The 26,292-nt window shown below is 40.6% G+C and overlaps 2 protein-coding genes across 3 annotated transcripts; both read right to left on the reverse strand.

Moving 5' to 3' along the window:
- Positions 1–1,414: 1,414 nt before the first annotated feature.
- Positions 1,415–25,437, reverse strand: LOC137628786 (elongation factor 1-gamma-like). 2 transcript variants are annotated; one of them, XM_068360003.1, is made up of 10 exons: positions 25,299–25,437; positions 11,417–11,566; positions 10,945–11,080; positions 10,236–10,447; positions 9,627–9,815; positions 9,157–9,278; positions 3,205–3,324; positions 2,279–2,328; positions 1,999–2,123; positions 1,415–1,602 (listed from the first exon to the last, which is right to left on the reverse strand). In XM_068360003.1, the coding sequence occupies exons 1-10, from the start codon at positions 25,311–25,313 to the stop codon at positions 1,447–1,449; spliced, it is 1,275 nt and encodes a 424-aa protein (XP_068216104.1). In that variant the 5' UTR covers positions 25,314–25,437; the 3' UTR covers positions 1,415–1,446. The 2 variants fall into 2 exon arrangements, with proteins under 2 accessions (XP_068216104.1, XP_068216103.1); XM_068360002.1 differs by having other exon boundaries at positions 9,157–9,281.
- On the reverse strand, positions 6,505–9,141 carry LOC137628787 (DNA polymerase III PolC-type-like). The gene has a single exon (XM_068360004.1). The coding sequence runs from the start codon at positions 8,318–8,320 to the stop codon at positions 7,295–7,297; it is 1,026 nt and encodes a 341-aa protein (XP_068216105.1). The 5' UTR covers positions 8,321–9,141; the 3' UTR covers positions 6,505–7,294.
- Positions 25,438–26,292: the final 855 nt, after the last annotated feature.

The following is a 26,292-nucleotide window of genomic DNA, read 5'->3' on the forward strand; positions in this document are numbered from 1 at the left end:
GAGCCATCACCAAACTTAAATGCCTAATGAACCTCCAACACATCTGATAATAGATCCATTTTCAGTAATGGCTTCTATACTGAAAGGGTTCAATTTTTTTGTGGTTTTAGTACTGTTAATAATAGCCCCGCCTTCATACAACTTCTACAAATCCTTTTACACATTGGCTTTGGAAATAGAAGAGCAGGATGGCCACTGATTTCTTTTTGTGAAACAGTTACCAGATCAAGCAGTCCAAGGCAGACAGGAGGCATGTGCAAGTGAATGTATGACTTGGGTCAGACACTTGGCAGAGGGCAGTCAGATATGCGTCAGGAATCAGTCAGGCAGCCATCCAGTGCCTCAAAAAAGGGCATGAACGCTTCGATGATTTACCCGTTTCCTAAACTATGGCGTCATCTACACTCTTGATCGTCACCCATACAAAATGTGTGCGCCCGCTGTGCATTTGCCCTCATGTGGAGGGGCCTTTATGTAGGAAACCTCATTATATGGACATTTACTAACCTTAGAAAATCCTGGTTTACCTAGATTGCTATAGTGGTTTCTGAGGACATGGTCTATTATCTTAGTTTAAGTGATATTCATTACTTCAAGTTTACTAGGTGTTGCAGCTTATACACATACATTAAAATAAGACCCTGTATAATTAGTGGGTTTCAAACTATTAAAATCCCTTATTACCACTAACTTTGTCTATAAATTCTTTCCTTCCCTGGTATCCCACCTTCACCAGTGTGGAGTCCATAACCTGAACACAAGGGAAGACCCATATGGAAGTATACATTTAAATTCCATGCTCATCTAATGTTTATATAAATACCATTATCCTCTCAAAACGTGATAAAATGGATAACCAATAGTCCTGGCTTCCAAGCCCCGACAACACATTGCTTCACCTCTAGCATGTCTCATTACTTATGGGGTGTGTAATGAACGATAAAAAGGTCAATAGACCGTTCTCAAATACGCAACATGAACATCAGGAGTAAAACAAAATGAACTTAACGATTAACATCCATCTTAACGTTCTGCATCATTCAACATTGAATCTATCTACTTCACAGGAAACAATTTCAGGACTAAACTTTTGAGAAAACCCAATTTCTGTCAAGAAAAAACATACCATCAATGTGATACCTTCGCTCCTTTCATACCTATTTACAAGATTTTTGTAAAAAGAAAATTGAAGGAAGGACCAGACTTGATAATACAAACCACATCTAGTTCCTTTGTCCAGTTTAACCTTGTTGCAAATGCTTTATGTTGAACAGGTTGAAAAGTCATAATCCATAGCATATATGACAAAAGTATTTTTCTAATTTTCAACAGTTTATTCATTATTCCTTTCCTACAGTACAAAACAAATTATTAATAATTAATAACCTAAGTCCAGGCCTCATTCAAACAACAATTAATATATTAAGTGAGCTTTAATTGTACCAATTATTTGAAAATCTTTCCTTGATTAAACTTGCGACCCTTATTGTCCGTGCCATTCCATTTGAAATATTGATCGACGAGCTTCTTGGTTTCGTCTGAATCAGGGTCTAGCTTCTTCCAATCATACGACTCGTAATCGATAGTCCAGTCATCGCAAAGCTTGAAAGAGAAAGTAGTTAGGATAGGTTAAACATATATAACAAAAGACATTCACTATTAATTTCACATCTTCAAATCTAAAATAAGGTGGACAAAAGATAGACCAGGACCATACACCCAATGCTTTTCATAAATTCTATCATTGCAAAGGGAAGATATCTATTCACATCAGTAAGGAACCCTTAACAAAATTTATTAGTTTGTAAAAATACATTCCAAACCAGCCAGGCGCAGGCTCCCCCCCCCCCCCCAAAAAAAAAAATTGAAGACGTCAAGATGTATTCAATATTTAGCAAGCACTGCTGCATAAACAAAATACAGGTATATACAGTAATTATATACATATATATAAAAAAGTAAATTACAGTACAGTATACAAATTATCAAAAAACTTACTGGGAAGCATAGCTCGTGGCCTCTCCAGACCCAGATACCGGAAATATTATTAGCGCCGTCTTCTCCAAATACGCACATGGAAGCGAAGGCATTCTTACGGAGCTTATCTACTCGTTGGAACATACCTGCGAAAAGACAACCAGTGAAAAACTTGTCGATCTAATTTTTCAGATATGCCATAAAACACTTACCTTCAAGCTGTACCCCTAATTCAATCATTTCATTATTTCTAAAATTTTTAGGGTTTCAAATATTGTACGACAAACTGGCCCACACTTACCACCAATAAGATTACAGGTCATGAACACCTTGGCTAGCTCATCAGCATACCTGTAGAAAATTAATTTCATTTAGTCCAACACATTAGTTCCACATACCTAAATGTCTAGGAAAACATAAAAAAGAAGGGTTGCATATACCATTTCCCATTTTTTTTTTTTTTACAACCTTCATTTCAAAATGTGTTACAATTCTATTTCAGACATGGAGGAAAAAAAAAAAAGTGTAGCTAGTCATTTAAACTTGTTCGTCCCCAGGAAAAATTTAATTTTGTTTGCAAAATCTAAGAAAACAAACATTACCATTCTTTGCTAAGCTTCAACCCTCATTGGAAAAGCAGGATGCTATAAGCTCTAACAAGGAAAATAACCTAGTGAGGAAAGGAAATAAACTAAACAGAAGCAACAAAATTAAAACCAATTGAGAAAACTTTTATTTTTCCCAGCATACAAACCCTGAGCTACCTATAAGTGTTATTATTGGCAAAGCTGAAAGACTAACCAAGACAATTTTAACGAGTGAGCGGGGTTGCTGGTCTACCCCCCCCCCCATGACTAGTAGATGGGGGTAGTTATCCCACGCTAAATTGTCTTGGCTAGTATTTAAGCTTTGCCAAAAGCAATAAACCCTATAAATAGCGTAGGGTTTGTATTTGCGCCCGAACAAAATATATTTCGAACAATAACATCAAGATAAATCTTTCATGCATAAAAGAAGAAGAAGAAAAGAAGAAGAAGAAAAGAAAAAGAAAAGACGAAGAAGAAGAAGAGAGAAGTGTGCCCTAGTGTAACCCCCCAACCAAGAGAACTTTACCCCCAGATAGTGGGAGACTTACAAATTACCAATGTAAGAAATATTAATTTGTTTGAATTCACCGATACAAAGCATTACAGTAGTCTGAAACCACCAACCCGTATTATTACTTACTTGTATTCACAATACCAAATTGAATAATGATCTTTGTCAAACTTCTCCCAGAAGTATGGCACTGACTTTTCTTCGTCATTGTTAGAATAAAACCGCTTGAAGTCATCCATATTGAAGTCTCTGAAAAAAGAAGGAAAATTCATGAAATTTTATAAACAGTTACAATCACCTCAAATTCCATTAAACATAAATCGTTAATAAAAACATGGCAAACAGCATATGATCTCACTATTTAAGTCATGATAAAAAGAGACTTCAAAAATTCGGTTAATCTTCGCAACATACAAGTCCAGAAAAAGGATTTTAGTCGTTCGCTGAAAATCGCACCTGTATCGCTACATTAGTTGAAACAATAGCTCACATTTCTCTCTCGGACTAAATGTTCTGCTCACCAATGTTATTTATATTTGGATCGTATTAAAAATTTTAAAGCACAGGCTGCACAACAGACGCACAAGTTATTCAACCAAGTAAAATACCTAATTTAGTAAAATCTAAATATCAAAAAAAATTCTCAACTGCTAGGAAACGATGACACCATAATTAGAATCATACACAACACAACCAATAAGTTATCACATTTCTTCCACTTACTCAAGTCCCCTATGAACCAATTCTACAGGATAACAATGTATGTAAATACTTTAGCCACTAATAATCCTCAATTCTTGGTATCAGTGTTTCTTCACTGGTTTCTCTACAGCAATTTTTGCAAAGAGGCGTAGAGCGAAGATTTCCTTTACCCTCAGATTGACCCCATAATTGCATAAATGCTATCAGGGAACACTTCCGAGGGGTGTATGTCTTTGAAAATGTACTAATTATGTAACTACTTCCTATTCCTTATCGGCTGGCCTCGGCAATTGTTTCTTCACAAGTTACTCTATGACAAGTAATACACAGAGTCGTAGAGCAAAGATTTCTTTTGCCCTCAGATTGACCCCATTATTGTAAGAACAACAAGGGAACACTTTCTCAGGGTTGCAGAATATTTTGGAATGGCCAACTTCTTCAGTATAACATATGTCCTAAACGCCAAATTATATCAATTTAAAAAAGTACAGTACACCTCTTCAATATCGTGCATGTCTTTGAAAATGTACTAATTATGTAACTATTTCCTATTCGTAATCGGCTGGCCTCGGCAATTGTTTCTTCACAAGTTACTCTATGACAAGTAATACACAGAGTCGTAGAGCAAAGATTTCTTTTGCCCTCAGATTGACCCCATTATTGTAAGAACAACAAGGGAACACTTTCTCAGGGTTGCAGAATATTTTGCAATGGCCAACTTTATTCGGTATAAAACATGTCCTGAACCCTGACAATTCAAACAAGTAGACCTCTTCAATATCGTGCATTAATACATGTTAAATCACAATATTAACTTACCTGGTATATCTACTACAGTATATTAAAAACTAAAATAAATCATATTCACTAGACATTTTTTTTGTTAGTTCCTTAACTAAGATGACACAGAAGAACCACATCATCAACTCTGAGGAACACACCACCAGCAACTTGTACCTCAGCTTCATCAGAACGATGAGAAAAGAGGGCCGTCACTGGTGACTTACTTTGCCACACTTGTAACACAAAAAAAATTCACAACTTAATTTGCTGACTTAAAAATGTGGCACTGTTAAACAACCAAAATTAACGTACATAAAAATATCAATCCATTGCTTTTCAAGAACCCCGCCATATTGCACTGATCTTTTGTATATCTAGCAATTAATGAACCAGTTTGGGGTTCCTGACACATAAAACAATAGCATTATCTGGTTAACAAGTTTCCTGCGACAGCTCTTTTAACAGACATTCTTCTACTCAATCGGTAGTCTAAACGCACTAGCTTCAGTTACCTCTTACATATTGAAGAGCGACACTTAGTGTATCTCTCTCCCCTACTAGACTGTGGTGACCCACGGGTGGGTCCCAGCGCATAGAAACAACAAATATTTGGTTGATGCAAAGGGACCCATCAGTGGATCACACTTGATTTTCAATGTGTTATATAATCAATATTCACAATTTATTTACATATACATATTGCTTTTACAGGTTACCATAAATACTTCAATCCTCCATGGAGGCAAAAAAGGGCTAGAAATGAAAGTTCAAGTGATGAAGACGAAAACTCTTTTGATGCAGAATGAAGATCATTCTGATGTGGACTATGATATTGGAACAACAAAAAGCAATTCTAGTGAAAGTTCTTTCAGGAAGGAATGCGAAAGCAATGATAAACGTCATGAGGAGGAAGAAAAATTTAGATATAAATACACAAGAAGCTGAGTGGAAGCAACTAATAAGAGTTAGACTGCATGGATTTACTGGGAATGAAGAACTTTGCATAAGAGCAAAGCCATCATCTGATAATGAAATTTACACAACTGATGCTTACAAATAAGTAAGTGATGATATTGTGAATATTTGTTCAAAAAACTAATAGATATGTGGAGCAGAATATATCCAAGGCTACTGTGACTAGGTTCAAGAAATATCTTAATCTTCTACGAGGACCCACGGACAAGTCGCATTGCAGCAAAAAGGCACAGTGGGTGGTTCACATCGCACGAAACTTGTTAATATAAGGCAATCGCATACAATAAAATGATTAGCATTATATCACTTTAGTGTAACACATAACATGCAATTTTACCAAAAGAAACCTTATTAACCTAATGTATTTAATTACCTTTCCACATTTGTGCCAGCCATCAGAGTACCTTCCCCTCGAACTCATTCCTCAGAACATTGTTTCTTCCCTTATTAACCTATACAAAATACCTTGCACAGGCTCATACAGAGAGAGTTCCTTTACCCTCAGATTGACCCCATAACTGTACGACAGAACAATCAGGGAACACTTTTAAGGGGTGTGGTTTACTTTGCCATCCGGCTACCAAAATCAGCACATTTTCAACCCTTCCCTCCAAGTCCTCTCGGGGATTCTCTGGATGGTGTTACATGCCACGATAATCAAATCTTTTTCTCTACATGTAACTTGACTCATTCTTTAATATTATCATATATACAGTGTACCAAGGCACTTCCCCAATTCTGGGGGGTGGCTGACATCAAGCAAAAGAAAACAAGGGGACCTTTAATAATATAAGATGAAAGAAAATTAAGAACAGCTGTGAATTATGAGGGAGAAAAGTTCCCACATAAAAACACGACAATATTTAACCTGAGGCAGACATACATACTCGAATTAACCATAGTTTAATACAGCAAGATTAATCCCTAACCAACCCCCTCCCCCCCCATATGACACATCATGAACTACAATTCAGGATCCTTCAGCAACTAACACTTGTCAAACTCCTTTAATTCCATTTTATACCACTTATCCAATCCCACTCCCCCCCAAAATCTACATTTTACGTCAAAATAATTTCTCGATGTTGTTTCTTCCCCTTATTCCTCAGTACAAAACAACTTATACAGAGTTATACTTGGGAGACTTCCTATTACCTCAGATTGACCCCATAATCGTAAAAAGTAACAATCAGGGAACACTTTGAGGGGTGTTTTTAGTAATTTGGAAACAGGTCCGACCATTTCAACGATTCCGTCCAAATCTATTTTGTCAATTTTCAGGAATTTTTAGGTTTTAACTAAGTTTAGGATTAAAAGTAAGACCCAAATACTTAAAAATGTTTCAAATATTTTAATTTTACAAACTTCTTTCCATTGTTATATAATGTTATATATTTAGTAAAACTTTAAACTCTTTAGCACCATAATCAACAACCAGGAACTATACTTCACTATCCTATAAATAGAATAGATCAACTCATAAAAACTAAAATAAAACTAAATGTGAGCAAGAGTTGGGCATAAAAAATGTATTTAAACTTTCTCTTTCTAATCTCAATTTCACTAAGTGTCCTTTGAATTATCTTAGAACATCCATCGAATAATCTACACCATATTCTCAATGACTATCACTTCAGACTGTTCAATTCAAACCAAAATCTTCTTAAAAGTTGAACGATAATCATATATGATCCAGGCTTGTCCCTAGGCCTGCACTACTATCTCAATTACCCTAAGGAGAGAATAGTATGGACTTGATTCATCGCTCGCTAGAAAAGAAGTTATGCAACTTATTCAATACAGATCTGTTACGGGTTACTCTAGGCTGGCCACTAGAAGTTGGCTCGCTGAGTACTTTTTCAAGCAACTCCTTCCCACCCTCTACACAAGCTTGTCTTAGATTTTCCAAAGTCAATCCAGATTTCCCAACAGTTTCCGCCATGCCACGTGAAAGGTGCTTGCTATCGACTAGAGATTGCAGCGATGCAGCATTCTCCTTGCCCCTTTTGCTATATTCGATGTACTCCAAAAGTGACTGGTATGTAAACGAAAACTTGAGAAGTAGTTTGTCATTCAAATTATGCTTCATGACAAGCTTCTGCAACGACTGGACGTCAGCCAACGAGTCATGTGCTTCGTAAGACTCCTTCAATATTTTTGTGACCAGTTCTTCTTGTCGATAACTGGCCATTTTAGGGTAGAGCTCCTTAAACAGTGGCAATGTATCAATGAACCCCATCACTAGCTGACCTAGTTCATCAAGCAAGCCATATCTCTTGTAATTATTCAAGAGGCGTCTTGAGTCAAAATTATAACAATTATGGGCTATAAGCACCACAGGGGCTATGGGTCTGATCCAATTGAGCCATTTTTGCAAGGCTTCACGGGGCTCTAAAGCTTCCACAGTCTTCCCCTTCAAATACAAGGAGCCCGAGTCAAATTTTAATCCTGTCACCTCTGATGCTTTCCATGAAATATTTTTACTTGGCAAGATATATGCATTGAAATACTGCTGACCAACTGCAGAAGACAACTGAACAATGTCACAGTCTGCTTCCAGACCAGTTGTCTCCAAATCAAAATACACAACTAACTTGGGCATAGATTCAATGTGTTTCAGGTGAACCTTCTCCACAGGAGGAGGAACTACAGTTTCTGAAGCGGGGCTTTTCCCAGGACCAACACTTTCGACAGATGTTTCCATAGAGGTAGGAGCAACATTTTCAACAACGGTATCTGAAGAGGGACTCTTCCTAAGAGTAATACTTTCGACAAATGTTTCCATAGAGGTAGGAGCAACATTTTCAACAATTGTATCTGAAGAGGGACTCTTCCTAAGAGTAATACTTTCGACAATTGTTTCTGGAGAGGGACTCTTCCTAGGAGTAATACTTTCGACAATTGTTTCTGGAGAGGGACTCTTCCTTGGAGTAATACTTTCGACAATTGTTTCTGGAGAGGGACTCTTCCTAAGAGTAATACTTTCGACAATTGTTTCTGGAGAGGGACTCTTCCTAGGAGTAATACTTTCGACAATTGTTTCTGGAGAGGGACTCTTCCCTGGAGTAATATTTTCGACAATTGTTTCTGGAGAGGGACTCTTCCCTGGAGTAATACTTTCGACAATTGTTTCTGGAGAGGGACTCTTCCTAAGAGTAATACTTTTGACAATCGTTTCTGGAGAGGTGGGAGTAAAATTTTCAATAAAGGTATCCGAAGAGGAGCTTCCTCTATGGATATTTTCATTTACAGGAAGAGGGGTACCGATGTCAAAATTGTATGGGCAAGAACCTCCATCCAAACTTTTACTTTCTACTCTAGGAATAAAGGTGGAGACGGATGAACTTCCACATGACCGCTGGTTGCTGTCTTGTCCTGTCGGCTGGGCAACGCACCCATCCAACCTAAAAACATGACAACCGTCAATGTTTTTATAACGGGGCGTCGAAACTCGCTTCACGATATCCACATCCAATAATATAAGCCTTTTAACCTGCCGTTTGCCCAACCATTATATCATTACCATATAACATATCTGCTTTCCAATTACATAAAAGGAATCTAAATTACAATGGGGAAGGAATAAAGCTATTTTACTGATTGATATTGTATATAACTCACCCAGCAGGAAGGGCATCAAGGGGGTCCTTAGGTTTGGGTTCAGCAGGTGCTGCCGCTGCAGGGGAAGCTTCCTTTTCTTTCTTGGGCTGCTCCTTCTTGGGTTCTTTCTTCTCTTTCTTTTCCTGCTGTGACCAAAATACTAATAAGTTTTCATACAAATGACACCCAAATCAAAGGCCATTCAAATCTTTATGAAATGTAGGCCTTAGGCCATTATAAACGGATTATAAAATCTAGGCCTTACTCAATACGACATTCGTACAAACGGACTTGAATCAAAGGTAATTTTAAAGATTCATAGAAATTTTAGACCTTATACACTAGGCTATTTCAGCACTTGAATCAAAGACCATTTCAAGACATTCAGAACACAGTCCCATCTAAATATCTAAAACATGTTAGGAAATACAGTATGTATACCAAAAAATCAGTACTGTACAGCCAAGAATAAAATGCCTCAAGCTTTGTACCTTCTTGTCACCACCACCCTGCTTGATCTTTCCCTGAACTTCGGCGAACTTCTTGTTGTCAAATTGCGCCATCTTCTCGCACAATTTGAATTCGCCAATGACGGCCTTAACCTGGGGTTGGTTGATGACGGTCGTGAACCAACGATTCACGTTCTGGAAAGGCTTCCTGAAGGAGGGTTCCAACACATACTGAAATATTTTTTGAAGCTGCAATTAACTTAAAATACAGGAGGCATGCATCATGATGAAAAGTAACAATTCAATTAGAAAAACTGTCAATTATACCAGGTTCAAGGGATTGTATGACAAGGTCAAGAATATTGCTTAGTTGTATTCCAGACCTTCAAAATCTCCTGGCTTGTATTCCTGATCTTAAATCTTGTCTAAATGGTATTCCAGTAACGCATCTAGTCTACATTGTATCAAGAGGACAGAGAAAAAAAAGAAAAGGACAGAAAAAAAGAGAAGAGGACAGAGGAAAAAAGAGAAGAGGACAGAGGAAAAAAGAGAAGAGGACAGAAAAGAGGAAACAGTAAGAGAAGACGAGAGAAAAAGGAAAGAAAATTGTCCGGGTTCATATTCCAGTACAAACTAAGAAAAAGAACACACCTGGTAGAGATGAAGAAGTGTGCAGCACACCGAAATATCGGCGAGAGAGATCCGCTCGCCCACCAAGAAGGTACGCGGTAACAAATGGGTGTTGAGGGCCCCAAGGGCTTTCTTCACGTCCTCCTTTGCCCTCTCGGTGTTGCTCTTGTTGAACTGCATAATTCCCAGGCAGGGGAACACCCATGTGCATGAGGCCGGCAGAATTTCATTATCTGTGAACGAAATAAAAGCATTAATCAAAGGCCAAGGGAAAGGCAACTCATCCAAAGACATTCCAATGTCTCTTAATATTCTTCAGTACTGTACAGTTGAATACAGTACATTGAAGAACCTCTTTCTATAGAATATTGCTCTTCCCTTCGGTATCCCCTCGATCCCATGAAATTTAGTGGGGAACAAGGTAGCAATCAAAGGAAATTCCTTTTTACAACTACAAGAAACTTGATTTAAGAAACCAAATTGCTACACAAGCTTTAAGAGTGAAATACGATTAGTGACAGCTTCCAGCCAAAATCTCTATAACTATATGTAACTGACCTTGCAGTACAGTAGTCTAATGCATCACACTACAAAGCAAATGCACTATTAAAAAACTTAGGGGGGGGGGGGGCCAAGACTAGAGAGGTACATACCGAGCATTTGGCGAGACCAAATGTAGCCTAAAAAAAAAAAAAAAAAATTAAATAAATAAATAAACGGGAAACCTTACCTGCGAAGTTCATCCAGGCAACGACCTGGGCCTGGTCCATGGCCGACTTTCCGCGCAGCTGGTCATTAGCGACGGCCCAAGCAATGGCATTGCTTTCAAAGATGCATTTGCCATCGGTAGTCTCAAACGCTGGTACCTACTTGAAAAAGATATTCATGTATTATCGCATGTTAACCAAAATACACTAAGCTTTAGTACTTAAATTCAAATCTCAACTCCTAACAATTTGTTAGTTCCTAAACTAAGACAACACAGAAAAGACCATGTCATCAACTCTCAGGAACACACCACCAGCAACTTGTACCTCAGCTTCATCAGAACGATGAGAAAAGAGGGCCATTGCTGGTGGTTCGCTTTGCCACACTCGTAACACAAAGAAAATTTATAACTTAATTTGCTGACTTGAAGTGTGGCACAGTCAAAATTTTCTACAGTACACTACACTATCAGGATTATCTTGAGAAAGACCTACCTTGCCAAGGGGGAACTTCTTCAAGAAGCTATCGGACTTGTTGGTCTCGCCGAAGACGAAGTTATTGTCGACATTGACTTTAGCCCCACTGTACTGAGCTGCGATCAGGGCCTTGAAGGCCCTGAAGTTCTCTGGGTAGGTGTACAGCGTCTGAAAAGGATAGGTTGAAACTTCAAATACCGAAACATTCCACTAGGATTTTATATTCAAAGATATCCCCTAGATTAACCCTTTTACCCCCAAAGGACGTACTGGTACATTTCACAGAAGCCATCCCTTTACCCCCATGGACATACCAGTAAGTCCTTGCAAAAAAAATGCTATAAAAATTTTTTTCATAATTTTGATAATTTTTTTTGAGAAAATTCAGGCATTTCACAAGAGAATGAGACCAACCTGACCTCTCTATGACAAAAATTTAGGCAGTTAAAGAGTAATTTAAAAAAATATAATGCAAAATGTGCTGAGAAAAAAATAACCCCCTGGGGGGTGGACGGTTGGAAATTTCCAAAGAGCCTGGGGGTAAAAGGGTTAACACTTCAAAACAAACTGTAGTGCATTTCGTTATGGAGTACAGTGTTCCTCTTCCTAACGTGTAAATTTATCTCCACTGTCCAACATGCAACATCTTTCTAGGGCCTCCCCAGGCCGGTAAATTACAGAATGGTGCAACAAACATTTTTGTTGGAGTTTTGACCGTTTTGAATGATTCCTGGTGGAAATCGATATTTTATAAGTTCTGGGGGATCGACTACCATGACTGAAAATGTTTGGCTTTGCACTATTTATAGTTATCAATTATGTTCAGAACAAATTTAAATAGTGAACGTGTATCTAAATAAACATTGATAAATTTTGCTTCCGCCAGTCACCATAATAAACAAGTTACCGTAACCAACACCCAACAGTAATGAACCACTAGCATTGGTTTGCAATGACTTTACAGACGCATAGAAAACGGGTAACTATTCCTCACAAGTGTATTTCCTGACTATACTTCAGGCTAGTACAACGGGAACATGCAAGATGTGTATTTGCCTGGACAGCAGACAGAGCCAAGGTTAGACAGCACTGTATACTGTACAACCCAACCAACCCCCAAAAATGTTAATACCTTCTAAAGCTTTCTTCGTGTTACTCTACATAACTCTCTTCATATTCAATTTCAATAATACTATGCTAAATCAATTTAAAAAATTGAATTATTCTTATCTTAATTCTACCCTGGTCTCACATTTTACCTTAGGTATCACTCCATGTTTTAACCCTTTTACCCCCAGGGGATTTGGAAATTTATTTTTTTTCAAACACATTTTGCAGTATATTTTTAAAATTGCTCTGCCTTAATTTTTGTCATAGAGAGGTCAGGTTGGTCTCATTCTCTTGGAAAATGCCTGAAGTTTCTCAAAAATTATAAAAAATATGCAAAAAAAATTTTAAATAGCAGTTTCTTGCAAGGACTTACTGGTACGTGCATGGGGGTAAAGGGACGAGTTTTGTGAAACGTACCAGTACGTCCTTTGGGGTAAAAGGGTTAATTTTCTCTTTCAGTTCGTATATCACAAATTTTAAGTAATTTGTATTTTTCCTAACAATACTTACCGAAGAAACACTTTATAGGAGATTACTGGTAACTCCTCTCTGACGACCAGATTTTTACGTAGTTTCCCCCTACTTCCATGTTCTATACTGTCCTGAATAACGGGAAATAACATGACCTGGGGGCATTGCCCAGGCAGGTCACCCGTCTTTGAGAAGCTCTCCCCCAGTATGTTTTATGTAATGAACAAAACCACGAGGTCAGCGGGGCACTGCGGGGACGGTTGGGGGGCCCTAAACCTAAAGTGTTTCTTCGGTAAGTATTGTTAGGAAAAATACAAATTACTTAAAATTTGTGATTTGTTCCGACACAGAGACTTACCTTGAAACACTTTATAGGAGACTTACACCTTAGGAGGGGGGAGTGCCCTTTAGCCCTGACCCCAATGGACAGTAGGGAAAACTACGTAAAAGACTCATTAAGTGTGATATAACACTTACCCTTCTGCAATATCTTCGTTGTGCTTGATATGGCGAATTTTCGTCTTGTGTAATGAGCGATATTTCTTGATGACGACTGACGGTACGAGAAAGTTAGAAAAGGGGGGAAAATAGAACTCGGCTCCTTGTGTCTAGATACTTTATGTTTCGCGATTGAGCCTGGGGCTTGAGCCGTCAAACCGAATGCAGGGCTGAGATGACCGGCCCGATAGAAAACCCATCTAGAGACTTTCTCGTACAGTCCTTGAGATAATGTGCGGTGAAGGTCGACTGGTTGGACCAAGTTCCCGCTCGAAGAACCTGCGCTACTGACATGTTCTTTTCGAACGTTAGAGAGGTGCTAATGCCCCGAACAACGTGAGCTCTGGGTTTCCCCGGTGTAGGAAGACCTTGTTTTAAGTAGGCTTGCGTGATCACTTTCCTGAGCCAGAACGAAACCGTATTTTTGGATATGTTTTTCTTTATTTTCCCCATGAGACGAAGAGATTCTTGATAGACGGGCGGAGGTTTGCCGTTCTCTTAAAGTATTTCCTAACAGTCCTGACCGGGCATAATTTTAGGTCCTTCGGATTTCCTTTATTCGGGATTGCCGGAATCGAAAAACTCTCAAACCTCGAATCCCACACCGAGGGGTTCTGAGTCTTGGCGACGAAGGATTTGACAAACTTAAAGGTTACTTCCTTCCATCCCCTAGTGTGTTCCACCTCGAATGACAGTCCGTGTAGCTCGCCCACCCTCTTAGCCGAGGCTAATGCTAGCAAGAAGACCGCCTTGAGCGTGAGATTCTTGTCATCGATGTCCTTTAAGGGCTCGAATGGTGGTTTCCGTAACATATCTAGGACTCGCGCTAAGTCCCAACTCGGGATTCTAGGGGCGGAAGGGGGGCATGACTGTTCGAACGCTCTGATAAGCATGGAGATATGCCTGGAGGAGCCGAGATCTATGCCCTTGAGAAGAAAGACTTGACCCAGGGCCGCCCGAACTCCCTTGATCACTGGAACTGACATGTCTAACTTGTCCCTGAGATAAACCATGACGTCGGCTATCACGGGCGCTGACGCTTCCAAGGGCTCTAACTTCTTGTCCCTGCACCACTTCACGAATACCGCCCACTTAGACTGGTAGACGGCTGTGGATGCTTTCCTCCGGTATAGCGACATCCTCCTGGCTGTCTTGCCGGAGTACCCTTGCTTCTTCAGGAGCCGCTGGATAATCTCCAGGCGTGAAGACGAAGGGCTTGCGGGTTTCTGTGAAACCGCTGAAAGTGAGGTTGTTTTAATAGGTCTGACCTGCCGGGTAGAGGCCAAGGAGGTAGGACGGTGAGGTTCCTTAGGTCCGCGAACCATTCTCTCTCCGGCCACCAAGGCGCTACCAAAGTCATCCTTAGGTTGGTTGCTGCCCTTACTCTGTTGAGGACCTGCCTTATCAGGGAGAAGGGGGGGAAGACGTACACGTCCAGTCCGTCCCACTTGTGCTGAAAGGCGTCTTCCATTGCCGCCTTCGGATCTGGGACGGGAGAACAAAATACGGGGAGTTGCGCGTTCAACCTTGTTGCAAACAGATCCATTACCGGAGATCCCTACATCTGTATAATGTAGCTTGCCACTTGTGGGTGTAGGGACCATTCTGCTGCTACCACTTGCCCCACTCTGCTGAGGCCGTCTGCTAGGACGTTGTTCTTCCCTGGGATGAACCTTGCCGTCAGGATAACGTCCTTCTGTTCCGCCCATTTTAGGATTTGAAGGGCTAGTTCGCACAACTCTTTTGATCTCAGTCCCCCCTCCTTCTTCACGTAAGCCACCACCGTTGCATTGTCTGACATTAGGGCCACCGAACGCCCTCTCATGTCCTCCTCGAAGTGGTTGCAGGCTTCTTGGGCCGCTTCTCATTTCCAGGATATTTATGTGTAGGGGTTTCTCCCCCTCTGACCACGCCCCCTTTGCTGTCTTTTCCCGGAGATGGGCTCCCCACCCGTCCTTCGATGCTTCCGTGAAGAGAAGAACCTCCGGAGGTTGGGAGGACAGTAGCATCCCCCTTAGGGTGTTCGACCGATCCTGCCACCATTCCAAGGCCTTCCTGGACTCCTGAAGGAGAGGGACCACAATGTCCGGGGAACTTTTCTGGTTCCAATGTTCTTTCAGGTTCCATTGAACCCTTAAGTTCTGTCTCCCGTGAGGTACCAGCTTCTCTAGGGACACCAGGTGCCCTACCAACCTTTGCCAACCCTGCGCTCTTCTGGGGCGACCCAGAAGGAAGGGCCGGAGCACTCGATCCAGGTTGTCCAGCCTTTCCGTGGTTGGGAATGCCTTGACCTGTAACGAATCCAGGACCATTCCAAGGTACGTCCTCCTGTTGGATGGGGTTAGCTGTGATTTCTCCAAGTTGACCACGATGCCCAGGGTCTTGCACAATTGAAGAAGATCTTCGCCCTGTTGTTTCAAGTCTTCCTTTGAGGATGAAAGGAGTAACCAGTCGTCCAGGTACCTGATCAGTCGAATGCCCCGTTCGTGGGCCCATATGGGGACCGTCGTAAAGACCCTCGTGAATACCTGGGAGGCTGTTGAAAGACCGAAGCATAGGGCCTTGAATTGTAACACCTGGGTACCCCACTTGACCCGGAGAAACTTCCTGCTCGACGGATGAATGGGCACTCGGAAGTAGGCGTCCTTGAGGTCTATAGAAATCAAAAAGTCGCCCTCTCTCAAGGACGCCATGACCGTTCTTGGAGTGTCCATTTTGAAGGTCACTTTCCTGAGAAACCTGTTGAGGGCTGACAGGTCTATTACAGGTCTCCACCCTCCTGTCTCTTTTTCCACTAGGAACAGGCGGCTGTAGAACCCCGGACCCGGGAATGTCACTGTTTTTAAAGCTCCCTTCTGCAGCAACGTCTTGACTTCTTCGTCCAACGCTGCCCTCTTCGCCAGGTCCTTGGGCACCAACCAGTCTGCCTGCGTTGCTGGAACTAGGGGGGGTGTCTCTTCCATGAAGGGGATCCTGTAGCCCTCCTTTAGTACTGTAACTGTCCACGGATCTGCTCCGTGGAGCTTCCATGCTTGCCAAGTGAGTCTGAGGCTTGGGCAGGGGAAGGGGGCCTCCCATCTTATCTCCTACGGGAAGAACGGCCTGTTCTCCCCCTCCTGGAGGAGTAGAAAGAAGACCTATACGTTGGGGGGTTAGAAGATGAACCTCTTCGGGGGGGAACCACAGAGGAAGACCACTGTCCTGACGAGGATTCCCTCCTTCCTTGAGTTGGTGTGGTACGCGCGGCCATGGGTGCTTCTGTCACTGGCCTCCTGAAGATGGGGTGGCTTCAGGGTAGGTAGCTCCCTCTTTTTGGCCAACTTCTCCACGACCTCTTCCGCCTTCTTCGTCGGAATAAGCTGCTCCCCCCAGACGGAGCAGGTCTTCAAGGCTTTAGCTTCTCTGTCAGGAATCTTAATGGGAAGGTTCTTGACTAGGGCGTCTCTTCTCCGGAGAATCCAGTTTGCGGAGAGAGCCAAAGACTGAAAGGTCAGGAATTTAAGGGCGCGGCTACCTGACCCCAGCAACTCATTCAGAGCCTCCCGTTTTGCAGGTTCCATGGTGTCTGTAGGAATCTGGGTGCCTACTAGGGTGGTGGCCCAACAATCCAGCCAGGAGGCCATATTAACTAAGTCCTTGGACATCTCCTCCATCATTGCCGACTCGGAAGGGGAGAAGAAGGTAGATGCTGCCGATGCCCTCCCGTCGGAGATGCCCTGGCACAGGATGTCTATGGTTTCCTCGGTCTTGTACGCACCGGTCGGCCTATTTTCTAAAGAGTAGTATTTCGTCTGCGACTTCAAACCCTGTAGGAGCTTTGCTGAGCTGTGACCCCTGCAGGAGTCGCTATTGCGGGATATGACCTTATCAATGTGAGTCTTTCCAATCCCCTCGTTACTGGCCTCGGGAAGAGGGAGAGAGGACTTTTTCTGGGCGGGGAACGCTATGAACTTGTTCAGGCCTGAAGTCCAGGGTTCTTCCTCTTGAGTGGCGGGTTCTATAAGGTTGTTATAACCCCTAATTAAGGCAAGGACTCTCCTGTACGCTGGGACTTCCCGTCCCGAGATCCTGTGGGAGACCGCAAGGGGAGTTCCTCCACACAGACTGATCCCCATTCTCCTGGAGGACCTGGACGACGGGACGGGCTCCTCCGTGAAACAGATCGACGGGGGTGCCAGTCCCTGTCTATCATCTCGATGGGGAGACCCGTCTAGGCTGTCCATCCTAGGCGACGGCTCCCTCCACTGATCGGATGGAGTGGCTCTAGGAAGGGACTAGGCCTACAAGACGAGGTCCTCCGCCCACCGGCTGACTCTCTGGCGGGGTTCTTGGCTTGTATGGAGGGGAACGGGGACTTCCCGTCCCGAGATCTTGTGGGAGACCGCAAGGGGAGTTCCTCCACACAGACTGATCCCCATTCTCCTCGAGAACCGGGACGGCTCCTCCGTGAAACAGATCGACGGGGGTGCCCGTCCCTGTCTATCATCCCGATGGGGAGACCCGTCTAGGCTGCCCATCCTAGAAGACGGCTCCCTCCACTGAGCGGATGGGTTGGCTCTAGGAAGGGACTTAGGCCTACAAGACGGGGTCCTCCGCCCATCAGCTGACTCTCTGGCGGGGCTCTTGGCTTGTATGGAGGGGAACGGGGACTTCCCGTCCCGAGATCCTGTGGGAGACCGCAAGGGGAGTTCCTCCACACAGACTGATCTCTCTTCCTCCTGTGTCGTCTCCGACATTCCTCGCTTGAAGGGCCCGAAGGATCGAGCCCCGATGCGGATCCAGGGTGAAGGACTAGCATAGGACCTCTTCCATGTCCAGTGGGGACCTCAACGGCGTCCTTGGTACATCCCACGCCAGCGGATCCCTCCGCAGCTGAAGCGCCTGAGGCCTCTACCCATGAATCTGGTGATAAGAAAAAAGGAACATTATTAGGCCACATGGGGTCCTCCGCCGAGACGCCGTCCCTACGAGAGAGACGTGTCCCTCGGATCCCCACACACTAACCTGTAGGCGCCTGATCTGCCCTGAACAAAGAAGGTTCCCCCCACAACATCTCACCCTTGGGAAGGAGGCACCAACTTCTTACACTTCAAGGACTTACCTCGTCCCCTACTCTGGGTAGGGGAGAAGAATGCACTCAACCTGCCCCCTCTCCTGCCGACGTCGCAGGGGAAGACATGCTAGTTTCCCTAGGAGACCTCTTCGAGTCCGTCTTCATCGTGCCGCATTCTGACGGCGAACTGGCTTTGACAAGAAAGCCCAACACGAATACCCGGCTCTAGGCCCAGGACAACGGCGAACGTACTCCAAAGCACACACAGAGATCGCTAAACCCAAGCATAAAGCAAGGCAAAGCACTAAAACGCCAATAAAAGCACAAAGGAACGATCCTAAAAGAACACAGATAAGGCACTAATCACTCGTGAAGGAATCGAGACCATGTAGTAACTACATAGTAACGCGCACAAAGGGGGTCGCACAGAGAATAAGGAGCGGTGTGTGTGAACACAACGCGACCAGAAAACATACTGGGGAGAGCTTCTCAAAGACGGGTGACCTGCCTGGGCAATGCCCCCAGGTCATGTTATTTCCCGTTATTCAGGACAGTATAGAACATGGAAGTAGGGGGAAACTACGTAAAAATCTGGTCGTCAGAGAGGAGTTACCAGTAATCTCCTATAAAGTGTTTCAAGGTAAGTCTCTGTGTCGGAACAAACAGTACTTTACCACACTGAAAACCTATATGCATCAGGAGAGGTTTGTTAAAGCACGACTATCCATTACACAACACTGAAAACATAGTAACAGCAGGTAGTGCATATCTATTAAGGTCACAAATCAAAATAACAATTCTCTACATACAAAACCCCCACCATCATGTTCACTTTCGTTGCCTTGCAAACCAAACCACCTAGACATTTAATAGCAATGGTACATATAGTGGTTGCTCTTCATTTCTTTGCTATTAGAAGATTAGATGAAAGATCACATCAATTGGCAGCTCTAGTATTCTACCTCAATACAAAGCGGAGAAAAAAAAAAAAGAAAAAAGTGAAGACATGCTACTACAAACTGTCGAAATTAATGATAAGATTCTATACATCGTCACCCTCATAAACTAACTGCCTAAGTCATTTTCTCCACTTCTTGGGTAATAAAAAAAAAAAAACCTTCTCATTTCCTAATACTTTATATCATTGTATTGAGCTTCATTTAAATTCTAATTCACAAATTCTTCTGTTAATAATTTGTGAGTTGAAGCTCAAGACAATGATATAAAGAATTAGGAAATGAGAAGGTTTTTTTCTTCCCAACAAGGAGAAAATGACTTAGGCAGTTAGTTTATGAGGGTGACGACATTCCAATGAGAAGTATAGATATATTCCTTACACTGTACACATCGAAGAACCAAACTTACTGGTCTGATAATAAGTTTCAAGGCTAATGCACGTACGCAAACTTCTACTGTGCAAGTACAGTATACCGAATCTTCAATGTTAGATTCCGCAAAGAATCTAGACCTCAGCGACGAAAGAAGAAAAATAGTGGAATTGCAACAGCCGTATGAAGAAGAAAAGATAATAGGAAACGTGCTGTTCAAGAAAGAAGGAATAGAGAAAAGAAAAGAACATATCTATCAAATGTGGAAAAAAAAAAGAAAATAAAATATTCAAGAAGAAAACCAAAGAGGTGCCGATGGAAAGGCGAATCCCTCCGCCCAACAACTGAACTGAACTGAACAGATGTTGGTTGAAATAAAGATTTTTGAAATGTCCCCTTCAGCATAGAAAAAGGGTTACTATTTCATTCTGCAACACATCACAGCTTGCTGTTGTGATGGTCAGAATGACAGAAAATAATTTTCAAACTAAAGTTTTTTCAAACACCCAACAAAATGTAGGCTCTTCTGGAGGCAATTTTTAAAAAAACCCATCTAAGAATGTGGTATATGAATTTGTAACTTCCTCAAGCTCCCTGCAAATAAAAAAGGGGCTTCGACTTGTTACAAAACTATCATTGTGTACATACTACAGGTACTATATATGGAATTAATTCTAACAGCCATAATTCTCCATCATGAATCATACTTAGTTTTCAAGAAGTTTTATAACAGCTGTGACCAGATAATGGAATGAAAAACACGTCAGTAATATTTTTAGCAAAAGCTTTTCTGTGGAGCAGCTGGACATAAGCTTTAGTTTTATCTAATATACGACTGATCTACTTAACTATGGTCGATATTAATTTTTCTTAAACCCGTTACGTATAAAATTTACTTGCTAATCCCTATTTCCTTTCCTAACAGATCCTTTGCCTGTTGGAGCCCTTGAGCTTGTAGCATCCTGCTAATAAAACCAGGGTTGTGGCTTGGATAGTAACATGGGTTGATTATCAAATTTGCACAGACGACACATGAGCGAGACCAGCCATGCTGAGTTTTAAGGTCACTCATAAATGGCAGAAACAAGGCCACAGACAGTATAATACCCTAAAGACCGACCATGATCAGCACTTATGGCATTGGCTGTTGATTTGGCATATAAGACCTATAAACTATTCCATGGAGATTGCACACACTAAAAGAAACTATTGATCTTTGGGGGGAAGTAGTGTAATGTTTTTGAAAATGAAGATTTTACCAATTTCTTGGTGTTTGCCAGTAATATAGAAAAGAAAGAAATCAAATAATTGAGCTTCAACAACCCTAAGAAGACCTAAAAATTGATTGGATCATTTTCATTCACCAAACCATTTAAAAAATAAAGTGTATAAAGATTAAACTGTTAAATACATTTAATGTTAATATTATTGGATATAAGAATCATGTTAAAAATATTTTCACAAATCAGTAGGTTTCTAACTTAAAAACATATTTAGAAAAATAATAAAATAAAAATGTAATTTTATCATATATTAGATGTTATAATGTATATACAAAAATGTAAAATATAATTTGTTAAGGAAATATTTCTTTATAAAAGGAAAAAAAATGTATGTTAAGAAAATGTAATTGTATTTTCATAATAAAAGATAAAAAAAAAACCATTTAAAGGAAAGAAAAAGTATTAAAATTGATGTAGAGGAAAAGAGAAAACACTAATAGAAAAGATAAACTATAGAGGTGGGGCTGCAAAGGCTACGCCTCACACCCGAACCTGGCGCCAGGCAGACAAGTTTCAAATGGATTACCATAAACCTTCTAGTTATCTGCAGGCATCAACAAAAGAATGGGAATTAGCAGTACATTAAGTCCTTTGATAAGCTTGGAAATTTTTGGGCATCAAATTTTCTATTGGTAGTGTAATTTTGTAATTGAATTAAGATATCCTAAAATAAATATCGTTCAGCTGGGCTCCTCAAGGCACTAGAGTCGTCGGACGACCCAGACCTACATGGATGAGGACTATGAAGCACAAAGTAGGAGATGATGTATGGAGAAGTACTGAATTAAAAGCTCAGGATAAACGTCTGGCGAAATCTAACAGAGGCCCTTTGCGTCAATAGGCGTAGGAGGAGATGAATAAGATTTTCATCATATACTGTAGTCTAAGAAGCAATCTAGACATTATAATCCCACCCCTAAAACGCCATACATTAGTAGGGGTATATTCACAACAATGACCATGCAGTTTAACAGTAATGCGACAGTAATTGCTCTTCATCTTTTAAATTTTTAAAGTTCAAACGACATATGAACAAGCATTCCTGAGTACTGTGAATCAAAGTGGCAAGTGCAGTGAAGTAAAAATAATGCATCTTGCAACATACCACAGGTAAAAGCATGCTACTGAATACGACTGAAGTTAAAACATTTACTTGCTCACAATTCAATCTACACAAGTCATGCTATACAATCGTTACAAGTGTATAATACTGTGCATGACAAAATATAGATTGTACATTCCCTATATATGACAAAACAATGTGTGTAATGTCAACTCCGAGGAACACGAGTCAAAACAGACAACGCGGCCTTTGAGGGCCGAGCATCATATTCCAGCTGCTTGTTCTGCCACAACCTTTAACACAAATGAAGGACGACCTTCACTTGCTGATGACACTGTGGCATCAACATACAAATTGTGACGTGGCATAAAAAAACTCTACAGACCATGCAGCAAGCTAGAACAGATGCAATCAAAACAGGAAAAGGACCACTCTACATATACAACCAGTCATGAGGGTGATATTAGGGGTCATTCGTAGACAGCTGGGTCACAATCTTTGTTGGCCAAAATACTCTACCAGGCAGTTAACACACACAGCAACTTGCACTTATTGCCAGAAAAGAGGTGATGATGATGATGTTGAGGAGAAAGACATGAATCAAGTATATTCAACATATGCTTAATTCGAGGCAATCTCATACAATGAACTATTATCCACGAGAATTTCTAGGAGGAAAATTGGGGAAAGGTAGGAGAAAAAAAAAAATCATGGGTGAAGAGAGGTGGATCCACTGACCTACAATTAGCCATTATGATTTAATCAACAAATCACAGAAAAATATAACCAGGTCAAAAAAGGAGGGCTAAGTTCTACCAAGTATTGGGTAAAGTGATGTAAAACCTCGGTGTAAAATAAGGCTAGTTATTTAACATTACTACAAACCCCTTGTCTCGATAAGGGGGCAGCTGCTGCTACTGGCCACGGATCGTGTACAAATGTCCCATAACCCTAATCTGAATTATGATAATGAAAACCCCTGGCCTAGGAAGTGATTTACATTAAAACTAGGGAAAACCAAAATAATTACCTAAGAAAAAAGACGAGAAACCAAAAGAAAAGTTAGTGATTTCCATGATTGGCATTGGTCTGCAATAGCTCTGATGGAGGTCTACCCAAAGTTTTAGGCAGTCGCTAAGGATACTTCTCACCAACAGGAACTGAATGTTTGGGGTGTATGCATACAAACGGCCAAGCCCTATAACGTGCCTATTTTCAACCATCAACAGAGAAAAAAAAACGGGGCAGACTAAAGGGTGCCTCCCTCCTTAAGTACACAATATGCAGGTTAGGCTTGGTAGGGAGTTTTAGGTTAGGTTCTATGCATTCAGGTGGTTCTGGGGGTGTATGTATGACAGTGGCCACATAAATGTATTAAGTCTACCTTAAAATATGGCAGTGTAAGGGGGGGTAGCCGTTAGGTAAGTAGGTATGGACACAGCTTGTAGGTTAGATGGGGGGGGGGGAGTTTGTTAGGCGATGACCATCTTTTATCTACGTGTGAGGAACTGGCCGCTGATATTACAAAAAAAAAAAAAAAAAAAAAAAGACCAGATTACGGAACGCACGGTAGACAAAATCGGAGTCAATTGGTTATTTTTCAAATACGGCAAACAATTTTAGCATTATCACCAACTCCACAAAACGGTCCGAGAAAGACATAACAGATATTAGGATAATATTCCTGAGCATATATCTACTTATTCACCGTTTCCCATTCATTTGCAAAAGTTCTATTCAATATTTTGAAGAATCTTCAAAATATATAAAAATTATATGGTTACATAGTTTAGAACAGGACAAAATTTTCTACTAAAAAAGGAAAATATACGAGAAATTAAGGTTTTCATTTATGGTGATTGCTGCATTAACATATGGAAAAGAATAAATCAAGGAAAGGGTGATATTTTACCAGAAACGATACTAAATGACAATGCTACCTAGTCTCTTGGGTAAAAGAAAAAAAAAAGGGTATTTTTGTAGTGAATTACAGGGCAATGTAACCTAGGAAAAAAAACTACAGTTTCTTATAATAAAAATTACGCTCTTCAAAAAGATTGCTTTGAACCATTTTACAGATTATACGAACAAAAAATTTAGAGACCGCCTTTCAAATTAACTTAATCCTAACTTCTATTCAACTGATACCATACACGATGGCTTATTTTTTCCCGTTGGAGAAGCCCTTTTGCTTATAGCATCCTAATTTGCCAGAGTTGTAGAACTAATAAAACTGGCATATCCCTTACTTATACAGGATTGGAACACATTGCGTTAGCAATATTTGCGACTATTAATTTAGCAATAATTACGATTAATACGTTAGCAACAACTACGATTATCAAAAATTGCTAAGCTACAATACTAGTTGGAAAAGCAGGATTTAATAAGCCCAACAGCTACAACAGGTAAAAGACCCCAGTGAGGAAAGGAGAGAAGGAATAAAATATTTTAAGAACAGCAACATAAAAAATACTAAGAAAAAGCAATACTGCATTAGAAATGAACTTAAAACGTGTTAGGAAAAATGTATAATTGCCAAAATTTTAAACCGAATTGTAGCTAGTTCAACCACCTGAAAAACACTCTCCTATAATACCACTAATTCTAATCTATACTATCAAGACAAATACTAATAAGACAACCATAAATTCAAAGCTACACAGACACAAGAAATTAATTATATACTTTTCACTGACAGATGGAAAGCCGGGTGCTAGACATTCCGTGACCATAAATAGTCGGGGTGTTGGCAAACGCATTGCAGATACAATTAGTAAATCTATAATTGCATTATTTACTACTGATTTATCACAACGAAGGATTAAACTACTGCATAACTAATTAAAACCGCTAAATGCATTGCATACAACTTGCAGTGTAACGTAAATATCACGTACGTGGCTGCGAAACACAAATGTTTTCGTTTTACAAAATACACCTTAAATACACAATAATTCGTTGAATTGAATACAATACCTCCTCTTCTGATAATACACATCTTGCAAAGCAATATACCAGGCTGCAAAAATAACCAAATTTCCGGATGCAGAGGATAAACAGAGATATTATCAGGAAAGGCCGGGACACTCACCCCGTTGGCTGCCATGGTTATGGTAGAGGAAAGAGAAAGCGGATGGGCCAGGGTTGCCAGATTATTTCGACTGGATTATCGTACACGAGCCTTAACATTGTCGTTTTTCAACTAAAATTATCGTACACAGTTTCAATATAATTATTATGGAGTTTATGATTGACTTATTTCTAAATATTTGAGTATAATTTTTTAATTAAACACACACACCACACATATGTATATACCTAAGGTATGTATCGTACATCGTACTGGACCTAAAATAATCGTACATGTATGATAATTATCGTACGAATGGCACCCCTGGGATGGGGCGCGCATGCGCGATTTCAGATACCATTCTTCTTCTGGTTAAGGGGAGGATTTTGGGCCACAGATTGAGCGTCAAGTTTAAAAATAGAATTTTAGAAAAAGTGGAAAAATAAGAGATAAGTTAGTTTAAGGAATACAAAATACACGAAAAGAGCATGCAAACTTAAGGAGAACGTCTTCTTCTGGCCCAGGTGAGGACTTTGGGACACAGTTTGAGCGTAAAGTTTAAAAATAGAATTTTGGAAAAAGTGGAAAAATAAGAGATGGATTAGTTTAATAAATGCAAAATACACGAAAAGAGAATGCAAACTTAAGGAGAACGTCTTCTTCTGGCCCAGGTGAAGATTTGGGGACAGTTTGGGCGGAAAGTTTGAAATTAGAACTTGAGAAAAGTTGAGATGCCATAGATCAAATAATTTTGAGGAGTTGAGGACAGTTTATGTGGAAAGTTCAAGGTTAGAACTTTACATTCATAATAGATATATTCATTTTGAGGATTTTGGGAACAGTTTAGGAGGAAAGTTTAAAATTATAACTTTGAAAAAACAATAGATCAAAGAAATCTGTCAGAAATCTTGGAGTAATCATGGATGATAGACTGACAATGAATGAACATATAAATAATATGGTAAGAAATTGTAACTATCATATTAGAAACATAGCATTTATTAGTAAATACTTA

The sequence above is a fragment of the Palaemon carinicauda genome, chromosome 36, assembly GCF_036898095.1.
Source record: "Palaemon carinicauda isolate YSFRI2023 chromosome 36, ASM3689809v2, whole genome shotgun sequence".
NCBI classification, from domain to species: Eukaryota; Metazoa; Arthropoda; class Malacostraca; order Decapoda; family Palaemonidae; genus Palaemon; species Palaemon carinicauda.

Bases quoted from the DNA above. Each gene is read 5' to 3' on its own strand.
- LOC137628787 (XM_068360004.1), bottom strand. From the start codon at position 8,320: ATGGAAACATTTGTCGAAAGTATTACTCTTAGGAAGAGTCCCTCTTCA.
- LOC137628786 (XM_068360002.1), bottom strand. The intron at 10,448-10,944 runs GTAAGGTTTCCC...TTTCGTTCACAG, and splicing joins TGCCTGGATGAACTTCGCAG to ATAATGAAATTCTGCCGGCC. The intron at 3,325-9,156 runs GTGAGTTATATA...TTCTTTTTTCAG, and splicing joins CTTGATGCCCTTCCTGCTGG to AGACTTCAATATGGATGACT.